At 38.6% G+C, this 20,881-nt stretch overlaps 1 protein-coding gene across 4 annotated transcripts in view; it reads right to left on the bottom strand.

Annotated features, from left to right (window-relative positions):
• def8 (differentially expressed in FDCP 8 homolog) overlaps positions 1–20,881 on the bottom strand; it is a 160,478-nt gene that overhangs the window by 25,158 nt on the left and 114,439 nt on the right. For 2 of the 4 annotated variants that reach the window (XM_039681741.2, XM_039681744.2), the window contains 5 exons: positions 8,741–8,758; positions 8,415–8,564; positions 7,055–7,196; positions 6,096–6,260; positions 5,722–5,849 (listed from right to left, as the gene is read on the bottom strand). In XM_039681741.2, coding sequence (XP_039537675.2) covers positions 5,722–5,849; positions 6,096–6,260; positions 7,055–7,196; positions 8,415–8,564; positions 8,741–8,758 — 603 coding nt within the window. Of the gene's footprint in view, positions 1–5,721; positions 5,850–6,095; positions 6,261–7,054; positions 7,197–8,414; positions 8,592–8,740; positions 8,759–20,881 lie in introns of all 4 variants that reach the window. The other 2 variants (XM_039681745.2, XM_089135408.1) reach the window with 2 other exon arrangements.

Below are 20,881 nucleotides of genomic sequence, written 5' to 3'. Positions count from 1 at the left end.
ACAGTGATGAGTGCTGCGTTTTATCCAAAGTTGAACATTTTTCAACTCTCGGCAACCAGAAAAAAACGCTGGGCGCTCGGCGCTTCAGCGTGAAAAAAAATGCTTAGCGCATCGTTACGCTCATGGCTTTTAAAAGGGGCTGTGCTCCCAATGAGAACAATTGAAAACATACGCCAGGCGTACGAAACATTAGCTCATTGGCCGCTCCCAACAACTGTGCGCGCAGATGGAAGTGTAAACTTGAAGTCTAGAACACATTCAAATACTTCAGCTGAATAGCTTCATGTCGAGAAGACGCTGTGTTCTACATTGCAAAGACAGTTCAGCCACTTGTTTTCATTGCCCAGGGATGAGCATGTGAAAAATCAGTGGTTAGGCCTTGTGTCCACCAAAGCGTTTTTCCACGCGTCTGGCGTATGTTTTCAATTGTTTTCAATGGGAGTGCCGCGTTTTTTAAACGCCATGAGCGTACAGAGGTGCTGAGCGGTTTTTTCACGCTGAAGCGCCCGGCGTTTTTACTGGTCGCTGGGAGTTGAAAAATGTTCAACTTTGGATAAAACGCAGCGCTCATCACTGTCACTTTTTACCCAGCCGTCCAATCACAGTGAAGGAGGGGCGGGACTAATACCACACTGACCAACTGTCAACATTCAAACTGCTGCGGATATTCTGTATCATAGCAACGAAACGTCTCAACGGAAAAAAACGCTGCGCTGCCAAAACGCTCTCAAGCGCCCAAAGCATGGCGTCTTCAGCAGAGCGTCTAGCGTTTTCAGCTGGCTAAAAACGCTTTGATGGACACACGGCCTTAGAGTTCATATTTGCAACGATACCACAACAATATAGCCCGAACCTTGTGTTCTCATCATTTTAATGACGAATCATTCAAAAACATAAATGAATTCAAATGTGGATTCGCAAGCCGGTTGTTCCCGAAGGAGGGCTCAGTATCCAGTGTATATGGATCAGGTTCGTCCTCCTCCGAATCACAATCTGTAAGTATTATTAATAATGTTAATAATGCTTTTATGTTTTCTGTAACACGCACAATATAGTTATATTTTGTTGAGTGTGTTTTGTACACACCGCGCAGCTTCTAAGCGGGGTAAAGTTAGTCTTGTTTTTGATATTCCCCAGACATTCACTGAAAAATGGAAATTACCTCCTAAACCAGTCATTCCCAAAGGCGAAGTGGGTCGCGGTGGGTCCCCAAGTGGGTCGCGGGAGATTTTGTATGGGTCGCCAAGTCGAGCACTTTTTTTCAGTGTGCTATAGGCTACTCTCTAGATCAGGGCTATTCAATTGGCGGCCCGTGGGCCAAACGCGGCCCGCCAATCATCTCCATACGGCCGAGGGCACCCCAACCTCCCTCCTCCTATTTTCTGGTGGTGTGGCTTAATTTGGTTAGATACCCTACGCATGTGGCCGCAGTGGCGCCTGCAGCTGGATGACTATACGCAATGTGTGTGTACCATGAGCGCTCCGACTGACCTGAGAGAAACGTTTTCAGTCCGAATATTTCAGCAGTTCTTTTGTGTGTCCCGTATTTCTGTCCACTGAACCAGCGATATTAATCATTCGTTGGTTTGATTATTTCCTTTCCATGAATTGGCCAAATGCGCGTGCATAACGGTCTGAAACGATTCGGATTTGTTCACCTGAAGCGGTTTCTTGGTCAGTAACAACAAATAGAGAACAAAATAGCGCTGGTTTCAGTTGTTTCACTAGTTTACTTTGAACTAGGCAGCACGGCCCAGTGGATAACGAAACGCAAAGCTTAAAGGAGTTGTGTTTAGTACCGGTCCCTGACACTAAACAGCGTTGCGACATAGTGAGAAACGTTTCAATCGGACACTCCTCTCTCTTACAAACCACAAATCACTCAATGATTTTAACTAGTTTTAAATCGGATGAAACAGCCTTAACATTCCAAACACTACTGATGAGGTAAATAGCAGAAACATGAACAAAGTTAGAAGACTAAATGCCCTAACCACCACCCTTACAAACATTTACCATGTAATAGCCTATGAATGTAATAATTTACCATGGTTTGGGCATAAACGTGGAATATTTATATTGAATACTATGTTATAGTCATTCATATTGCATTAGATTTATTAGGGGGGTAGAGGAATAATTAATTGTGTGTATAGTTTTTTTTACCTGTTTAGGCATTTTTTATACAGTGGTAGTGAGCCATGCATGGTTACAAAGTCTCACTGTCAGGATATTTTAATTTAAGCCTATAATAATTATTATAGTAAATTGTGTACACTGTAATGATGAGAATATGAAAACAATGAGATGCCCTGTCAACTCTTCTTTTCTCATTTCACCTCTGCATTTCGCTTATTGTCAACAACAGGTTAATAAAAAAAAAATTGTACTTTTTCAAATATCTGTATCTCTTTTAAATAGTTAACTGGAAACTTAAAGGTTCTCTAAGCGATGCTGGGCCAAAACATTTTTTGTCACATACATCAAACGTCTCCTCACTATCGGCTAGCTGCCTGTCCCCTAAACACACTGTAAAAAAAAACGCGGTCTCTGTAGACACCACAGGCTCCACAAACGGCAACAAAAACAATCATGTCTTACCCGGACCACGAAACCTAACAAACAGTGTTCCAGCCAATCACTGGCAAGAAGTATTTGAGGGTGGGTCTGGGGGGTTAGTGCGCGTGCACATGAAGGAGGCGTGTGTGTGAAGGAGAGCAGCGAAGCATCAGAGGGAAGTTTGAAAAATTACCGACACACGACCAAAGAGACGTCGTTCTGAGGAACAAATTAAAAAGAAGAAGGAGTCGGATAAAGAATGTGCGAAGTTCCGAATTTACATCGGTAGCAAAGCTTTTGAACGATGGCGAGAACTCCGGCGGCAGAAGGGCTTCCAGTCCGACATTCAGGTTGCTCTGTTTTTGCTTGACAGGTGGGTAACGTTAAATTGTTTTTTTTTCTTCTAAATTGACGCTTATGTTCGCCAAACCCACACAAGGATATAATTAGCTAGAACTATGCACGTTCACAATTATTTCAGGAAGCACGGAAGGGAGGGGGAGGAAATGAGATGCGGAGGAGGGAGGGTCTAGCTCCGATTTGTTTGAAAATATTCGAACGTCAACACCCAGGATCGCTTTGAGAACCTTTAACTGACCTTAAACATGGTCATACATATTTTGTTAATGCATAAATTCTCTTCGTGATATATGAACTATATGGGCCTAATGTTTATTGGGTCACAAGGATTTATCGACTTTAAAATGTGGGTCCCCAAAAAAAAAGTTTGGGAAACACTGTCCTAAACGACAAATATGACTTTGCTCTATATAATAAGCACTGCCCCTCAAAAGCCGCCGCAATGTGAGTTTCGCCGGGAAAGCTTGCTCTTGACGGATACGCGATTAAGGGACCGTTGACTATTGTAATTCGTTATACTGTGGCATTTCTAAGGCCCAAAATGCCCATCTCCAGTTAGTGCAAAATGCTGCCTCAAGATTTCTTTTGAAAAAGAAGAAAAGGGATCACATCAGTCCACTATTAAAGACCCTTCATTGGTTGCCAGTGCAATTTAGAATTCATTTTAAAATTCTTCTATTTGTTTTTAAATCTTTGCACTTTCAAGCACCTGGCTACCTTTCTGACCTGCTGCATCAGTATATCCCCTCTAGAAGCTTAAGATCTGGAGATCAGAATCTTCTTTTAATTCCACATTCGAGTTTTAAACGCAGAGGTGACCGTGCCTTTTCAGTAATCGGTCCGCGCCTCTGGAATGAGTTGCCAGTGGAAATTCGATTGGCTCCGAGTTTGTCCATTTTCAAGTCACTTTTAAAAACCCACTTGTTTTCTCTGGCATATTAGGCATATTAGGATTGTTTTACTGCTTTCTGGTTACCTGATGGAACAGACCCTGCCTGCTTGAAAGTGGACTGTGTTCACTTGATGTTTATATTTTTATTTTTATGTTATTTTATTTTATGTTATTTTTTTTCTTCCTCTGTGTTGTGAAGCACTTTGGTCAGTCTGCGACTGTGTTAAATGTGCTATATAAATAAAGTAAACTTGAAACAAACTTGAAACTTGTGGAAAGTGCACTTTTTCTGACACATTTGTTCATACACTGTATACAATTTTCAACACTTGACAAGCTATAATCCATTAATGGTGATGGGCGTTCCGTTGCCTAATCTCTGCCTACGGTTTACCAATAACAACCGACTGGGTCATTTGACCAATCGCCGCAGATTCGCGTCACTCAAAGGAGGTGTTTGGGAAAATGATGAATGAAATACCAGTGGGGAGCGCGGGATTTTCACCAATCTTTACGAGTTGGGGGCGTATCGGTGAGAAACATGGCGGAATACAACAATACTTTTTAAGGTATTTAGTAGTGACATTGTCAGGCTTTTCTAAGTAAGCTAATTGCCTGCACAGAATATGATGGCATTATAATATAACAATGTAACATGTAACAATAAAGTTGGCAATGGCTTCATAAATTGATTAAAAACATTGAAAAACAAAGTAGCCTACACCTGATGCACATTTATTTGTTATTCATTTTCTAGAACAAGAGTTTAAGAACCTTGCTGTATTTTTGTGTAATTAATAAAGAAAGTTCTCCGCCATCTTACGCCAAAGAAAGTGACTTGAACACACCTGCCGTCGTAACCAGTACTTTCCACCTCTTATGTATGAACTTACCAGGAGGACTTGAACGCACCGCACCATAAGTCCACACAAGACAGGAATTATGACAGAGATGACCCCCTGAACTGTCAGCGCTGACCTGGAGGCTTCCTGTTATTTAACTTCTGTGTTTCTTCCAGTTCTTTATCAGTTCTACGTTGCATTAAGTTGGTTGTTCTGTTCATGTTCCTGAGATTGTTTTGTGAAGTTTTGAGTTTTTTTTTTTTTTTTTTAATAAAGTTACTGCACTTAAATCCTGTTTCATCTCTGCTGCAACCAGCCTGTGACAGAAAAAAACAAACTACAAAGGAAACATGGTGCAAAACAGGAAATAAAATAAAAGTCCACACAAGACAAGGGGAACACAAGTCAGGAATCATGACAAGCCTATTAAGTATCTAAACTTTAAGTATTTGGTGCTGCGATGAACACCACCACGAAAACAACAATCTGAAAGGCTGTTTAAAACATTTAAAGACTGTTCAGAAATAGAAAGTAGCATAGCTGCTTTGTTTACAGGGTTACTGGGGTCACGGCTGCATTTCTGCTGTTCCATAAGAGCTATCTGCTGTCAAAGAGTGAATGTGCATTTTCATTCAGCATATCTCCTTCACTCATTCAACCAATGCTTCTCGTCCGTGTTGGGGTTGTTTACATCAGAGTAAGCATGCCTTGATACAACGTACAGCGGTGTTGTGCATTTTAACCGGTTGATGGGAAAAGTATTCTTAAAATGCCTCCTAAAAATCTGAATAATTATTAATAAATAACTATTCACTGTATATTTAAGTGCCTATTATAACAAAGTGCATATTCGTTATCATGATATAACGTACTACCGTATATATGGGCACATGTCTACAGCCTAACAGGTTTTTTTTACTCATTTTAAAGCCATTATTCATGCCTTTCCAAATAAGATATTTGGCTTCGGGTCTATATCTACTTAATATAGCAATGTGCAGTTAGCTTTGTAACATACTAAAGCAAACTCTATTGAAATCAATAGTGAGTCGAGTCTCCATAATGTACCTTACGGGGCTCAAACTCCCAGTTGTGTATGACTCTAGCTGGAACGATGGCTGTGTCATTCCAGTGGCAGCTGTTGCAGTAATACTGACCCGTATAATCACACTGTCGTGCCTCATTAGGAATACCCCCTACACAACATAACACAACACACAACATTAGACTTCTTCCTGTGCCAAAAGTAAAGTCTAAATATCCAAGTTATAACTCACAATTTTTTCCTATTCTAAAGCAATCATACAACCCTGAATCTAACACTTATGACAATAACCACATAAAGAGTTCATCAAACAAAAAAACTAAAACTCTGTTTACATTCGTGTCGTCATCAGAGAAAAACAAAAGAAGCCGTGATGCATGTTTGGAAAAGGCCTCACGCAAAGAGATGGGTGTCCGGCACTCAGTACATCTGTAGTCCTGCTTGTCCAGACCGACCTCAGGACAGATGCTGAGCTCATACTCAGACTGATGGCTGACCTTTGACCTCACACATGGTTTGTTGATAAGATTCATGCACTTGCTATGGCAACGGTAATAACAACCTGGAATGAGAAATGGAAAGCAATTTATGATAGTTTTGAAACCAAACATTAAGTTCTGTTCCCAATCATCACACAGTAAGATCTGATCCATTCATTCTCCAAAATGCTTGTCCTATGTATAGTTGCGGGGATCCTGAAGTCTATCCCAGAGTCTCGCAGCGAAGGCAGTAAGCAGCAAGATCTGAGTAAGATCTGAATGTGCTGAAGCAATTTTTTTTTTAAAAAAGTGAATTACTTCACTGAAGATTTGTCCATGTTTTTGTGAACAGTGTACAACAAATCACACTAAGTGAATACACATGACTGAAACAACAAGGAATGGTCCACCCAAAAATGTCTCAATATTAAAAAAAAGTTTCTTTACACACCATCATGCCTTTCCAAACCTGTATGCTATTTTTTTTTTTCAGTGGACCTCAAATATCAAAATGTTTGAAGAATGAAAATGCAATATGGCAATACACCATTTTTTTAAATTCTAAATGTAATTTCTGGCAAGATACAAGGAGGAAAAAATAAAGATTATGAGTAAACTAATTTACAATTACTTTTTTTAAATGTTTTTAAATGACTAGTCATATGGACTGCATTCATATAGATATTTATGATAGTTCTATTGTTCTTTACAATAGAACTATTTAATCTTTTGGGTGCTTCACAGTCACTGGGAAGTTTAAGCTGTTGTTTTTTTTTTTTTCTGTTTTGGAAAGATAGTATTTAAGATAAAGATAGTAATAAGTCATGTGTCTTCTTAAAAAAAATGTTTGCATTAGGTTCAGATAAGATGGTCTGACCTGTGCAGGTATACCAGGTCTGAATGAGACCCCATATGATGGTGCTACACTTGTCACATGTCTGTTTCACACTCTTGCTCTTCTCCTTTGAGAAGCGATGTTCTAATAGAACCTGCAGGTTTGGCTCATCTTCCTCTGGGTCCTGTTCAAATCCAACAAAACAGTAAACACAAAATTACACAATTTATGTGCTACTAGCCAATAGTTTGGACACACTTAATGAATTTATATTTTTCTTTAACACAAACATCATTTGATCTAAATCAGGCCAAGGATCCCTTTATGGACAGAGAGACATAGCAGGTACCCCATTACATATTCTTTAGGGTAACACAAGCTAAGTTTACATGGACACCTTTTGTTTCAATTGGAATGAAATCATTCTGATTTGGTTTATGGTTAGCATTTAGCATTTATGTAAACCTATGGTTTACATAAATGCTAAATAAATTGATGGGGTTGATGTGCATAATGTTAAAGTTGAGACTTAATAATAATAAAGAAAGTTAATAATAAAGTTATGACTTGCGCACACTGCAAAAGGTTTCCCGCTGTTGGCACATACTAACCACTCTCATACCACTGCTTCTTTTCTTTTTTTTAATAAGCAGTCTTTTTATTTATCAATTTCGAGTCACTTCCGGGAGATGACAGGCACACAAAGCTTTGTGCTGTGCTGCTAATCAAGTGGTAAAAAGGCCTTTCTTGCACCCAAAAAAGATAACTGTGTAGAGAGAGTCCAAAGCAAGACATGGGACAACGTCGTCTTGCAATACTTTACACACGATGAATGAAAGGAGAATATTAGATTGACACGACAATAATTAATAACACTACATTAAACAACAACAACAATAACAGTTCATTCCGTGCGTCATACGTCATTACGCCATTTCTACATCATTGCATATGCGTAGAACGTTAGTTATGGTTTTCAATCTGATAGTGTTTACATGTCCAATCGAATGAATTAAAAAATGTTTAAACTACCCCTCATAATCCAAATTAAAATTCAATCTGATTTGACCTATTAATTCTGATTGACGTGGTTACATGTGACTTTTTTATTCTGACTGTGCTACTAGTCCGATTATACTTGGATTTTTAGGGTCCATATAAACACAGCAAATGTAATGTGTATAGTACCATATAAATGTTGCATATTTTTAGGATGCCTACTTTGTATTATTGTAAAATAATAAGTATGTGTGTGTACATTACATTTTAATTACTGTTTACATTTGAATATAGTAGAGACAACAAACATTTTACTGCGTACAACGAAAGTGTACAACTTTAGATTTGACTGAACTTAGGCCAATTTTCATTAGTTTATTGTTGAAATCAATAGTCTGCAAACCTTTAGTTCCTGTAGTTTGAGCCGAAGGTGGATTAGTTTGACCACTGTGTCCTTCTGTTTCTCAGAATGTTCTGGCAGTTCCAGGATCAGTCTCTTGCACTCCTCTATTGCCTGTTTCAGCTGCTCTGCATCAGACGCCACAAACGAACCCTGTGCAAACATCCACACACTTCAGTGCTCCAAAAAACAAAACAAAAAAAAAAAAACGGATGATCAAATCTTTCTGAAACAATTACTTTATGGGAAGTTTCAATGCTTGAAGGGATAGTTTATAAAAAAACAAACAACAACAACAACAACAAAAAAACAATTTTGTCACCATTTACCTTCATGTTGTCCCAATCCTGTATGACAAAAAAATAAAAAAAACAGATATTGTGAAGAATGTTTCAACTGTTTTGTCTATACAGTGAAAGTCAGGTTTCAAGTTCCAAAAAGGACATAAAGATTTAATATATTACTGCATCGATCAATGCTAAAGTTTTTTTTTCTGCTGGCCCAATCGTTTATGACAACAAAAACCAGTGAAATTTCCTAATTCCATTTTCTATACCACAACAAAAAATACTAAAAGCAGTAAAAAGACTAATAAAAAGTTAAAACATCATTAAAACAAGTAAACAGTAATACAATTAGAATAAATAAATGCATTACAATACATAACAAAAACAAATACAACAGAACAAAGATATCTTATGTTATACATTTTATTGACAACAAGTCATCTGTGCATGTTTAATTTTTTCATATTTCTTTTTTTTTTTTTGGTCTTGTAATGTTTAATCAGAATATCAATTGAACTTTCCAGTGAAAATGATAGACTTCTCTCAGGCAACGTATAATTCTGTCAACTGGCCCAAGATTACACTCTTTCACACTGTCTCCGGGCCATTGAGGAGTCCTTATTGTTGAGCCCTACACTGGTAAATTTAAAGCGCTCAGGGAGAAAATTATCTCGTTTTATGGTGAAACTGCAAGCCTTTATTGACTCTCAAATAAAATAAAAACACAAATCAAATACACACATACACACTATAACTGTAATAATATGGCAAACATTCAAGCCCTGTAACAACGTCCGAGTATGGGGTGAAATGAGTAAGTGGGTGTGTGTGTCAACTCGCTGTCTGAGAGATTAGAGAGTGAGAACGCGCAACTGATATTGTGTTTCCTGTGGAAGAGTTTCAGATATTTCAGTATCGAGATGTATCGAAAAATCATATATTTTTGATCAACCAACCAAAGTGGCTAGAAGGAGTGGGTTGGCAGGTGTTAATGTCAAGCCCTGTATATATAGCTCAAATTTAGAAAAAAATGGGGGTGTAGCAAACTAGTTCTATGAAATATTAATATTCAAGACGCTACAGGGGTAGGTAAATTATGATAGAATTTTAATTTTTGGGTGAATTATTTGAAGTCAAGTCAAGGGAGCTTTATTGTTATTCCGCTACATGTAGAGACACAAAGGAGTGAAATGCTGTTCTCTACCACGGTGTTACATATATAAACATACACTGAACAAAATTATAAACGCAACACTTTTGTTTTTACCCCAATTTTTCATGAGCTGAACTCAAAGATCTAAGACTACATAAAAGGTCTATTTCTCTCAAATATTGTTCACTAATCTGTATAAATCTGTGTTAGTCCGGGGACACACACACAAAAAAAGGTTGTTGATTGTGACGTATCCACAAGTTTCCTACGCCCCATGAGGCCTTGCGTCAAAAGTGGGCACGACTTCCGGTTGGAAGTAAACAAAGCGCGATTTGACATGCTTGACACTCGTTCATTCAACAGTTGACAGTCATTCAAGTTATAGCGATCCAAACTAGCTAACGATGTGGGAACACAACCTCAACCAAATTCAAAAGGGTGAAATGACAGTACCTTTACCCTCCGCAGTAGTTGATTGGGAGTATTATAATAACATTATTAATAATCAATACTCATCAAGGCATGGTGACAGACAGTTGTGCGAGCTGACAAACAATTAAAATAAAAAATACACACTTAGTCATTGTGCTTTGGAGTTTATTCAAAATTATAAATGAATGTGCTGCTTGAATACATTAACTGGCACATTTGGTATTCTGTCAACACAGGCTTTGATCCTGAGTTTAGCTGTAACATCAGTAGAGAACAGCCAAACACATGCTGGTAGAGTTTATAGAACATTAAGAATTTAAACAAATGTACACAGGAAGATTCGTCGTCTTTTGGGAGGTGATGGAAACTACAGTGGTTGGCAGGATCAGTCTGATTTCGTTTTCAGCTTATGTTCAAAACAATCCCGTTTAAGCAACTGAATTAGTTTAGTCCGGTTATACATACAACCGCGAACAGCACATGTTGTCCCTGAGCTCCGTAACGACATCTCTCATAAAGATTTGCGTCTTTAAATAGTAAAATAATTCTCCGAAAAACAGCTAGCCTCTTCGCTAACTAACACACAAAATACCATTGGAATGCTACTTCCGCCGCGTCACCGGAAGTTTCACCCACTTTATTTTTTACAGGAGCGCCCCTCGGAAACTTGTGGATACGCCGATCCAGAGGATCCCAAACATATTCAATGGTTAACATGTCGAGTGAGTATGCTGGCCATGCACGAACTGGGATGTTTTCAGCTTCCAGGAATTGTGTAAAGATCCTTGCAACATAGGGCTGTGCATTATCATGCTGCAACATAAGGGGATGGTCGTGGATGAAGAGCACAACAATGGGCCTCAGGAGCTTGTCACGGTATATCTGTGCATTCAAAATGCCATCAATAAAATGCACCCGTGTTCGTTGTCCATAACATACGCCTGCCCATACCATAACCCCACCGCAACCATGGGCCACTCCATTCACAACGTTGACATCAGCAGAGTGCTCACCATACACGCCATAGACGCCATACACACCGTCTGCCATCTGCCCTGTACAGTGAAAACCGGGATTCATCCGTGAAGAGAACACCTCTCCAAAGTGCCAGACGCCACTGCGTCTGCGGTTGTGAGACCGGTTGGATGTACTGCCAAATTCTCTGACACGCCTTTGGAGACGGCTTATGGTAGAGAAATTAACATTCAATTCACGGGCTTCAGCTCTGGTGGACATTCCTGCAGTCAGCAGGAATACCCCAATACCCCAATACAGTAAAACTGCACATTTTAGAGTGGCCTTTTATTGTGGCCAGCCTAAGGCCGGAGACACACTGGCTGCGTGCATGCTAGAAATAGAATCAATGCTTATTTTTCACATGACTGTTTACTCATGTTTAACTAATGATTATTAGCGTGTAGTTATTCTAAAGTGTTTCCATAGTTTCTTTTTGAATCCAGCATTGAATTTGTGGAGATTCTGGAAGCTGTGTTCCATAAAATGCGACTGTAATTTTCAGGAACATAATCAAACATAAAATGTAGCCATTGGTGAGGAACTACAACGTCCGTGGGAAGCCCGAACACAGAAGACCAACAGCTGGCTGAAAATAACACACTTTTGATGAGTCGCAGAAATATGGCCATGCCCTTTTTTGCATATTCCGGAGGAAGGGTTGATGTAAATTTACGGGTTAGTTACGTATAAAACCCGGGAAGTATCTAGTAGTTCCATTCGAGTCGTTTTTGTAGGCATCAAATATCCTGATTTTAAAAAGACGATATCTCTGCTTACACTGAACTTTCAGCGCTGCAACTTTGCACATACTATTCATGCACCAACAGCAACATTACACACTATTTAAAATGAAAAAAGTGAAATCGCAATCAACCACCCCTTTAATATTCACTATATTACTGATTTTATTACTGCACAGACATTGGATGAGATCTCAACTTAGCTGGATGATGAAATCACTATTTTCTGAGCTGTTTTTAGCTGAAATCAATTAACATTGAACTGATTAATGACTGTTAACAATTGTGTTTTTAGAGCTGCTTTTTAGAGCAGCAGATTTGAATCCTGTTTGTTTTTCATTAGTAAATCGTTATTTTCCTGTTTATCACTGTACAGCTGCTTTGAAACAATCTGTATTGTATAAAGTGCCATTGTCATGATTATGTTCAGTTAGTTTCACTTTCGTGGACTTCTCATTTGTTTATCATCTGTTTCCTTTGCTCTAGATTTGTTCAGATATTCTGCTGCACTATTTGTCGGAGCACTGCCCACAAGGCTATGGCTCTGACTTGGTTGTAATTTGTAACCCTTTCTCCTAGAAATAAAATTCTTAGTTTATCTGATTATGATTTTCATGCTTATCACATTCAATGTCTTGCATTAAGATTTTCAGTTTAAAATGTAGTGTTTTATGGTATTTTTCTCCTTCAAATTTTGCCCGATTATCACCAAAACCTGCACATTAGACAGAGCTGCATATATAGAGCTGACCTTATAGTTTTGGCTTCTTATAAAATTTACAGTAAAACAGATTTAAAAATCAGATGAGAAGTTATAGATTTGCAATTCATCTCTCTGTCGAAACAAAACTTGGTTGATGACAAAAATTTGGTGACAGCACCAGCAACAGGTAATTTATTTTATACCAAAATAATAAATCAGATGTGCGTATACCAGTGCAGCCGAGTTAGAACAGTCAGCCTTTTATATAAATAGATAACATAAGTGACATTTCTCTCATGTAACAGTTCTAGAATCTCAATCTACTGACAGCTTTGTCAAAAATAATGCATTTTTAAGATTTATTAAGTTTTAATAAGTGCTCACTTCACAGGAATGTTGTGTACATTGTATTCAATTGTTTAAATTGTATTCAATAATGACATTTCAGTGGAGTATAAAGCAAGTAGTATATTCAAATCACTTTCTCACACACCCCTCGCCAGACCGGAAAGTGTGGAGGTACTGGTCTTCTCATCTTAAACGATTTGAAATTTTATCCTTTACCACCTCTGTGTGACAACAGCTCATTTGAACTCATTTGAATCACATTCAATAGGCTTTATGCACAACTTACTTCCGCATTCTCTGTAAAACAGGTCGCATCGCTTCCGGTACAGGTCTTTTGTATGTGCTTCATGAAATTTTTTGCGGTTTTACTCAAGATAACTTAAAAGGAGCGAGCAAAGATTAGCATAAACAATATCCCTCACATGTGCAGATTGATATTTAAACGTTTTATATTTTTTATTCTTCACAGTAACGTTTAGATATTTAAATGGAATAAAACGCCAATAACAAAGTGATCTAGTTAGGTTAGCTGATTACCTTAAATATCCATAGATATCTTAGTCAGTTCTTATGGCCTTTAACACTTTCTCTGACAAGCGGATGCGATGAGACCCGTTTTCCGGTTTGGTCACATGACGCACGGCATAAAGCCTATTTCCATCACTAGGCCTATTAAAACCCATTTAGTAGTTTTCTATCGTCCACCAGGTCAACTTGGTAGTTTCTTGGAGGAGCTTGATGTGCTACTCTCATCCTTCCCTGAGGATGGTAGTATGGTACTCCTCTCGTAGTTCTTGGACTTCAACATCCACCTAGAAAAGCCTCAGGCTGCTGATTTCCACACTCTGCTTGTGCATCATTCAACCTCAAACGAGTATCCACTGCGGCTACTCACAAATAACCTCCTCACTCTCAACCTCAATCTGCCTCAGAACACAACACACACTACTCCACGCGTCATCTTTTGGCGAAACCTACACTCAAGTCTCACCGTCTCGGCTATCCTCTTCGGTCTCATCCACACTCTGTCTGTGTGGGAACTGCCTTTCTTGCAAGAGATAAACATGTCTACTTGTGAGTTTTGAGATCTCCATTGTACTTTAATTATCATTTAAGATCTAGGTACAAAATTTCCACAACACTTTTCAAAACCTTCTCTCTTCTCAACCCTCCTCCTCATGCTCCGTAGTGTTGGGCGATATGCTCCATTTTCATATCGTCCTATCGTCAGCCTGTGAGATCGGCGATACACGATATTATCGTGAGGGGGCGGGGCTAACTTTGATTATTAACTTGATTATTTAGCATACTCATTAATTTGCTTGTTTTATTAGCCTACTTCGTTTTATAAACGAGAATCTTTTTTCTATTTTGCTAGCAAAGGTGGAGTGTTTATTAATAGGATCAGGTTATTTCCTGGTATAGTGAGGTAAAAAAAAGATCCTAATACTTTTGTTTGTCAACGGGAAATTTACGGACACATTAGCCTATCCTCATGCCGTTACATGCAGCATTTTGACTAGGGCATATTTCTGCGCGAGATGAAAACACGTTTATTTCTTGGGTCAGAAAGAGTCGGAGTTTGTGATATATGTCCCCCTACCATTGCGCTCTCTGTCTGGATGCACTTCACATGCGCACTTCAGTAAGCACGAAGTACGCGGGTTAATGTGTTTTAAATGCCGGGAGAAACCAGAGCAAGGGCCAAACGACTAGCTGAGTTGATCGGTTTATACTTATACTTATGACTTGACTCTGATAAAGGAAAACGGGTTAATACGTTTACATAACCACATGCATTGTCAAGTTAATTCAACATAATCGGGTTAAGAACGCCGTCGCATGTAAACGCGCTCAATCTCTGAAAGTGAAAGTAAAAACGGACTGCTTTCGCCATCTGCATTAACGCCGCGTTCCCTCAGAGACGACGATGATAACGGTAACTAATACTATTTTAGTGATATTATTATTAATACTATTTAGTAGTTTTAGTGACATTTTGTTAATGTGTTACGGAAACAAATGCTGACGAACAACGGTGCCGTTTTCATCTTGGATCTGTAGGAAATTGAATTTTGCGTCTATTAAAACGAGCACACTTGATAATTTGTGAATGGATCAACTTGCAATTCAATTTTGATGTGGGATGTTTTTTAGTCTGTTTTAAAAACATTCTCTTAGAGGAGTCCTTAGTGCGTGTCGGTATTGTTGCAATTGTTATGAGGATTGCAATTGTTATGAGGATGATTGTAAATTTAGGCAAGGCAAATTAATTGTAGTTCCTATTAATTTAATAACAATACTAGCTTTACAATAATAATAATAATAATAATAAATATAGCTGCGAGCAGCGATGGCGGGCCCAAGCCGGTGGCACCGCCACCCCGGTTCCTTTAGTTACCTAAATGCACCCGGGTGGCGGTGCCGAAGGCTTTGGCCCTTTTATGATTAAATGTTAAAACGGCTTGCCATACTCTGTCATTTCGACTAGTCACAATTATGTTACAGATATCTTAAATGATAATACAAACTATCCAAAATGTAATTACGAATAGACAGAAAGACGTTGTTGATATCTACAATGTTAATTCCGGACAGGCAAACTTAGCTTTTAAATGTTAAAAGGGCTTGCCATACAGGGACGTAGGCTCAGAGAGAGGCTCACCATATTCAAACCAAAATATCTGACTTCCTCTTGGTCCGAGCTAATGACTATGTATTAGAAAGTTGTCCGGCTTGAGGAGTACAATGTATATAGCGATTTTTGTAACTGTAGATAAAACTAACAACCCCACTTTTGTCAAAAGGTGGCGCTATTTAGTCCTTGCACTATGCCCATTTCTGAAACTTTGCACATGTCTACTGGCTAATAAATGTGATGTATCTGTTGAGTTTCAAGCAATTTCAATTTCAATTTCAATTTGACTGTTGAAAAGAAGTGCGCCGATTAGATACTCAGGATCGGTATTGCCAGGATCGGTATTGCGACACTGCCATCTTTGACGAGGCTGATTCAAATTCTATATTGTGCATATATACTATTCTATGTTAGGCACAAAGGCACAAAAACTTTCTAAAGTTCCATAAAGTTTTTGTGTACTGTATTATTAGTGTTCTGAAGCTATTATGTGATATAGAAATTTATATTTAAATCATTAAATTCAAGAACACAAACTTTTCCCTCTCTGCGCCTGTCAGTCATTCTCCATTCAGCATTCAAACAGCACGTCACATTCGGTTACAGTCAATGACGAAACGATCTTCAAGATGATTGAATGTTAATCCTATTATACTGGATCTTTAAGATAAAGGTCTAAAGGTCTATATTTTCGAATGAAGAAACTTTTTCTTGCTGGACTTTATTGCTGTAACTTAACCGTGTTACTTTCTACCAGGTGTTGGACGCTGTCGGTTAGATCACAACACTAGAGTCAGAGCACTATAATTGTTCTTCACGCACACAGTAACTGAAATTTAAAACCTTTAAAAGAAAAGGCTCAATAAACTATTGCATAGATAGATAATGTATAATACACTGTTCATAAATATGTATTTCCTTTGTGCTTTGAACTTTTCAATACGGACTCACTGCGCTGTAACTTCATGTGGCTTCAAGCACATCATTCTCCGCTCGGGATGCACATAAGTGCTTTGTGCTGCACTGTATTGGAGCCGTAATATCATAATGCAGTGACGTAATGACAGATTATTAATTGCCTTTCAATTATATGTTGCTGCGTCATTAAACATCTGTCCTATGCATTTCAAACATTTATAGCAGCCATGGCTATATTTTTTTATGATTTTTGTTATCTTGTTTTTCATGAATGTATTTTTCAAAAATAAGAGCAATGTGTATTATCTATTATTAATATGGTTTATAATAGCATTTTTGTCATAGATTATGACAAAGTAATCATATGATCCACCAGCGAGGAACCAGCAGAACAGAGTGAACATTCATTCTGTTTAGTTCAATCCTACTTAATAGGAATTTATTTAAAATGCTCGCTCTACTCCACACCATTAATGTCTTGTGCGGACATCCGTATTTCGACTTTCGGTTTTAAGTAAGCGATTTAAAAGCTCCCAAGTCCCAACGGAGTCACACGTTGATTAACCAGTGGGAATATACACAATAGGCCTACCTGATATTGAACACAAGAGGGCAGTATAGCACTACGTATGACTCAGATTATTATTTTTTTATGAATTTTACAACAATTCTGGCTGTTTTTGAACGTAAACATAATTCTTAAATGAAAAAAAGGAAAAATTGGGGAAGTTATAATATTTGTATAATTTAATTTAGAAACAAATGATGTATAATTACATTTTTAGAAGATATGAGGCTTTTAGTGTTTACTTTTTTGACATTACTTTAATCTTTTGCCATAGTTGCACATGTCTACTGGCTAATAAATGTGATGTATCTGTTGAGTTTCAAGCAATTTCAAGCATGCTAAGAGTCCCAAAAGCATAAAAAAAGAATGTTAAAGTTTGATTCGTTGCCACGGCAACAGTATCAAAGATATCAAAAATTCATTCACAGGTCTACATCTGCCGTGTATTTACATTATACAGATGAAGTTTGAAGCAAATCGGTTAAAAATAAGAGAGTGGTTTCAAAGCATTTTGAAAGTGACACACTTCCTGCTGCCAGTTGGTGGCGCTATAATTTTGACTCACAATAGTCACATCCATGTGATCGGTCTCTTACAGCGAAAACACTGCTGAAGTTTCATCAAGATCAGTTAATGTATGCTGAAGTTATAACACACATCCTGTTTCATGTTTCTCGCCATAATTTCGTTTCCTCGCCACGGCCAAACCGTTCGAGATATAAAAAATCCCTTGGCACCTTTTCATCCTTAATGTCTTGACTTCACGCTGATCGAGTTTTGTCGAATTTGGTTCAGTGCTCTAGGAGCAATACTTTAAATTCCATTGCATGTGTTTTAAACACAACCCTAAATAGCCGTCTTCCTGTTGGGCTGGGGTAAAAAGTAAGAGTGTGAAGTAGGCTATATGAAACGATGAGATCTATATGTGTACCAAGTTTCATATTATAACATGCAAGTGTGTTTGATTTATGGACCATATTTTCAGACCAAGTTTATTGACCAAGTTAATCTGATTAATAAACTAATTATATAAAACTATTGTCAATGCACTACAATTAAACTAGTTATATGTCTTTACTTATAAAAAATAAAAATAAAAACTTATTTAAAAAATACCAGGCTTGAGAAATGTATTTTCTTAATGCAGGCCATACACACAGCAGTGAAATGGTTAAGCCCCCTCCCCCTGCACACTCACACACACACAGACAGGCAAAGACAGAGATGTAGGCTCAGATTGAGCAAGACCACATTCAAACAAACATATCTGACTTTCCGTGGGTCCTAGCTAATAAGTGTAAATTAGAAAGTTGTCCGGCTCGAGGAGTACAATATACATACCAATTTTTGTAACTCTAGTTAAAACTAACAACCCCACTTTTGTCAAAAGGTGGCGCTACTGAGCCCTCACCACGCCCGTTTCTGAAACTTTGCACATGTCTACTGGCTAATAAATGTGATGTGTCTGTCGAGTTTCATGCAATTTCAAGCATGCTAAGGGTCTCAAAAGCATCCTAAAAGCATCCTAAAAGAAGGGTAAAGTTTGATGCGTCGCCACGGCAACAGTTTCAAAGATATCAAGAATCCATTCACAGGTCTACATCTGCCGTATGTTTACATTATACAGATGAAGTTTGAAGCAAATCGGGTAAAAATAAAAGGGTGATATCAAAGCATTTTGAAAGTGACACACTTCCTGCTGCCAGTTGGTGGCGCTATAACTTTGACTCACAATAGTCACATCCATGTGATCGTCCTCTTACAGCGAACATACTGCTGAAGTTTCATCAAGATCAGTTAATGTATGCTGAAGTTATAACAAACTTCCTGTTTCACGTTTCTCGCCATGATTTCGTTTCCTCACCACGGCCAAACCGTTCGAGATATCAAAAATCCCCACACAAGCTTTCATCCTCAATGTCTTGACTTCACGCTGACCGAGTATCGTCGAATTTGGATCAAAGCTCTAGGAGGAGTATTTCAAATACCATTGCGAGCGTTTTACAAACAAACCTCAATAGCCGACTTCCTGTTGGGCTGGGGTAAAAAGTAAAAGCGCGAGGTATAGATGAAACGATGAGATCAACATGCGTACCGAGTTTCATATTATTACATGCAAGCGTGTTTGAGTTATGGACCAAGTGTTCGGACCCCATTCCAGGGGGCGCTGACGAGCTCCCCTGCCACGCCCGGGTACCATCTTCAGCCCGGCTCTGATGGCCGCGGGTTCTGACCCGTGTGCAAAGTTTCAAGAGTTTTCGAGCATGTTAAGGGCCCCAAAAGTGCCCGAATAGTCGTAAGAAAAATAATAATAAATATAGCTGCGAGCAGCGATGGCGGGCCCAAGCCGGTGGCACCGCAACCCCGGTTCCTTTAGTTACCTAAAGGCACCGGGGTGGCGGTGTCGCAGGCTTTAGCCCTTTCATGATTAAATGAAATGTTAAAACAGCTTGCCATACTCTATCTGTCGTTTCGACTAGTCACAATTACATTACAGATATCTTAAATGATAATACAAACTATTCAAAATGTAATTAAGACTAGTCACTTTTGTCAAAAGGTGGCGTGTTGATATCTACAATGTTAATTCCGGATAGGCAAACTTAGCTTTTAAATGTTAAAAGGGCTTGCCATATAGGGACGTACAGTAGGCTCAGAGAGAGGCTCACCATATTCAAACCAAAATATCTGACTTCCTCTCTATCCAAACTAATGACTATGAATTAGAAAGTTGTCCGGCTTGAGGAGTAAAATGTATATACCGATTTTTGTAACTGTAGATAAAACTAACAACGCCACTTTTGTCAAAAGGTGGCGCTATTTAGTCCCTGCACCATGCCCGTTTCTGAAACTTTGCACATGTCTACTGGCTAATAAATGTGATGTGATGTGTCTGATTTTCATGCAATTTCAAGCATGCTAAGAGTCTCAAAAGCATCCTAAAATAATTTCAAAGTTTGATGCGTTGCCACGGCAACAGTATCAGATATATCAAAAATCCATTCTCAGGTCTTCATCTGCCATGTATTTACATTATACAGATGAAGTTTGAAGCAAATCGGGTCAAAATAAAAGGATGATTTTAAAGCATTTGGAAAGTGACACACTTCCTGCTGCCAGTTGGTGGCGCTATAACTTTGACTAACAATAGTCACATCCATGTGATCGGACTCTTACAGCGAACACACTGCTGAAGTTTCATCAAGATCAGTTAATGTATGCTGAAGTTATAACACACTTCCTGTTTCACGTTTCTCGCCATAATTTTATTTCCTCGCCACGGCCAAACGTTCGAAATATCAAAAATCCCCTCGCAAAATTTCATCCTCAGTTTCTTGACTTCATGCTGACCGAGTTTCGTGCCGTGTGTTTGAATTCTCTAGGAGGAGTATTGCAAATTCCATTGTGTGTGTTTTATGAACAACCCTAAATAACCGACTTCATGTCTAGCTGGGGTAAAAAGTAAGAGCGTGAGGTATAGATAAAACGATGAGATCAACATGTGTACCGAGTTTCATATTATTACATGCAAGCGTGTTTGATTTATGGACCAAGTGTTCGGACCCCGTTCCAGGGGGCGCTGTCTAGCCCCCCTGCCACACCCAGGTACCATCTTCAGCCCGGCTCTGATGGCTGTGGGATCTGACCTGTGTGCAAAGTTTCAAG

The sequence above is a fragment of the Pimephales promelas genome, chromosome 10, assembly GCF_988280905.1.
Source record: "Pimephales promelas chromosome 10, fPimPro1.hap1.1, whole genome shotgun sequence".
NCBI classification, from domain to species: domain Eukaryota; kingdom Metazoa; phylum Chordata; class Actinopteri; order Cypriniformes; family Leuciscidae; genus Pimephales; species Pimephales promelas.
Note: the sequence above shows the minus strand (reverse complement) of the source record. Positions and strands in the feature narration are given on the sequence as shown.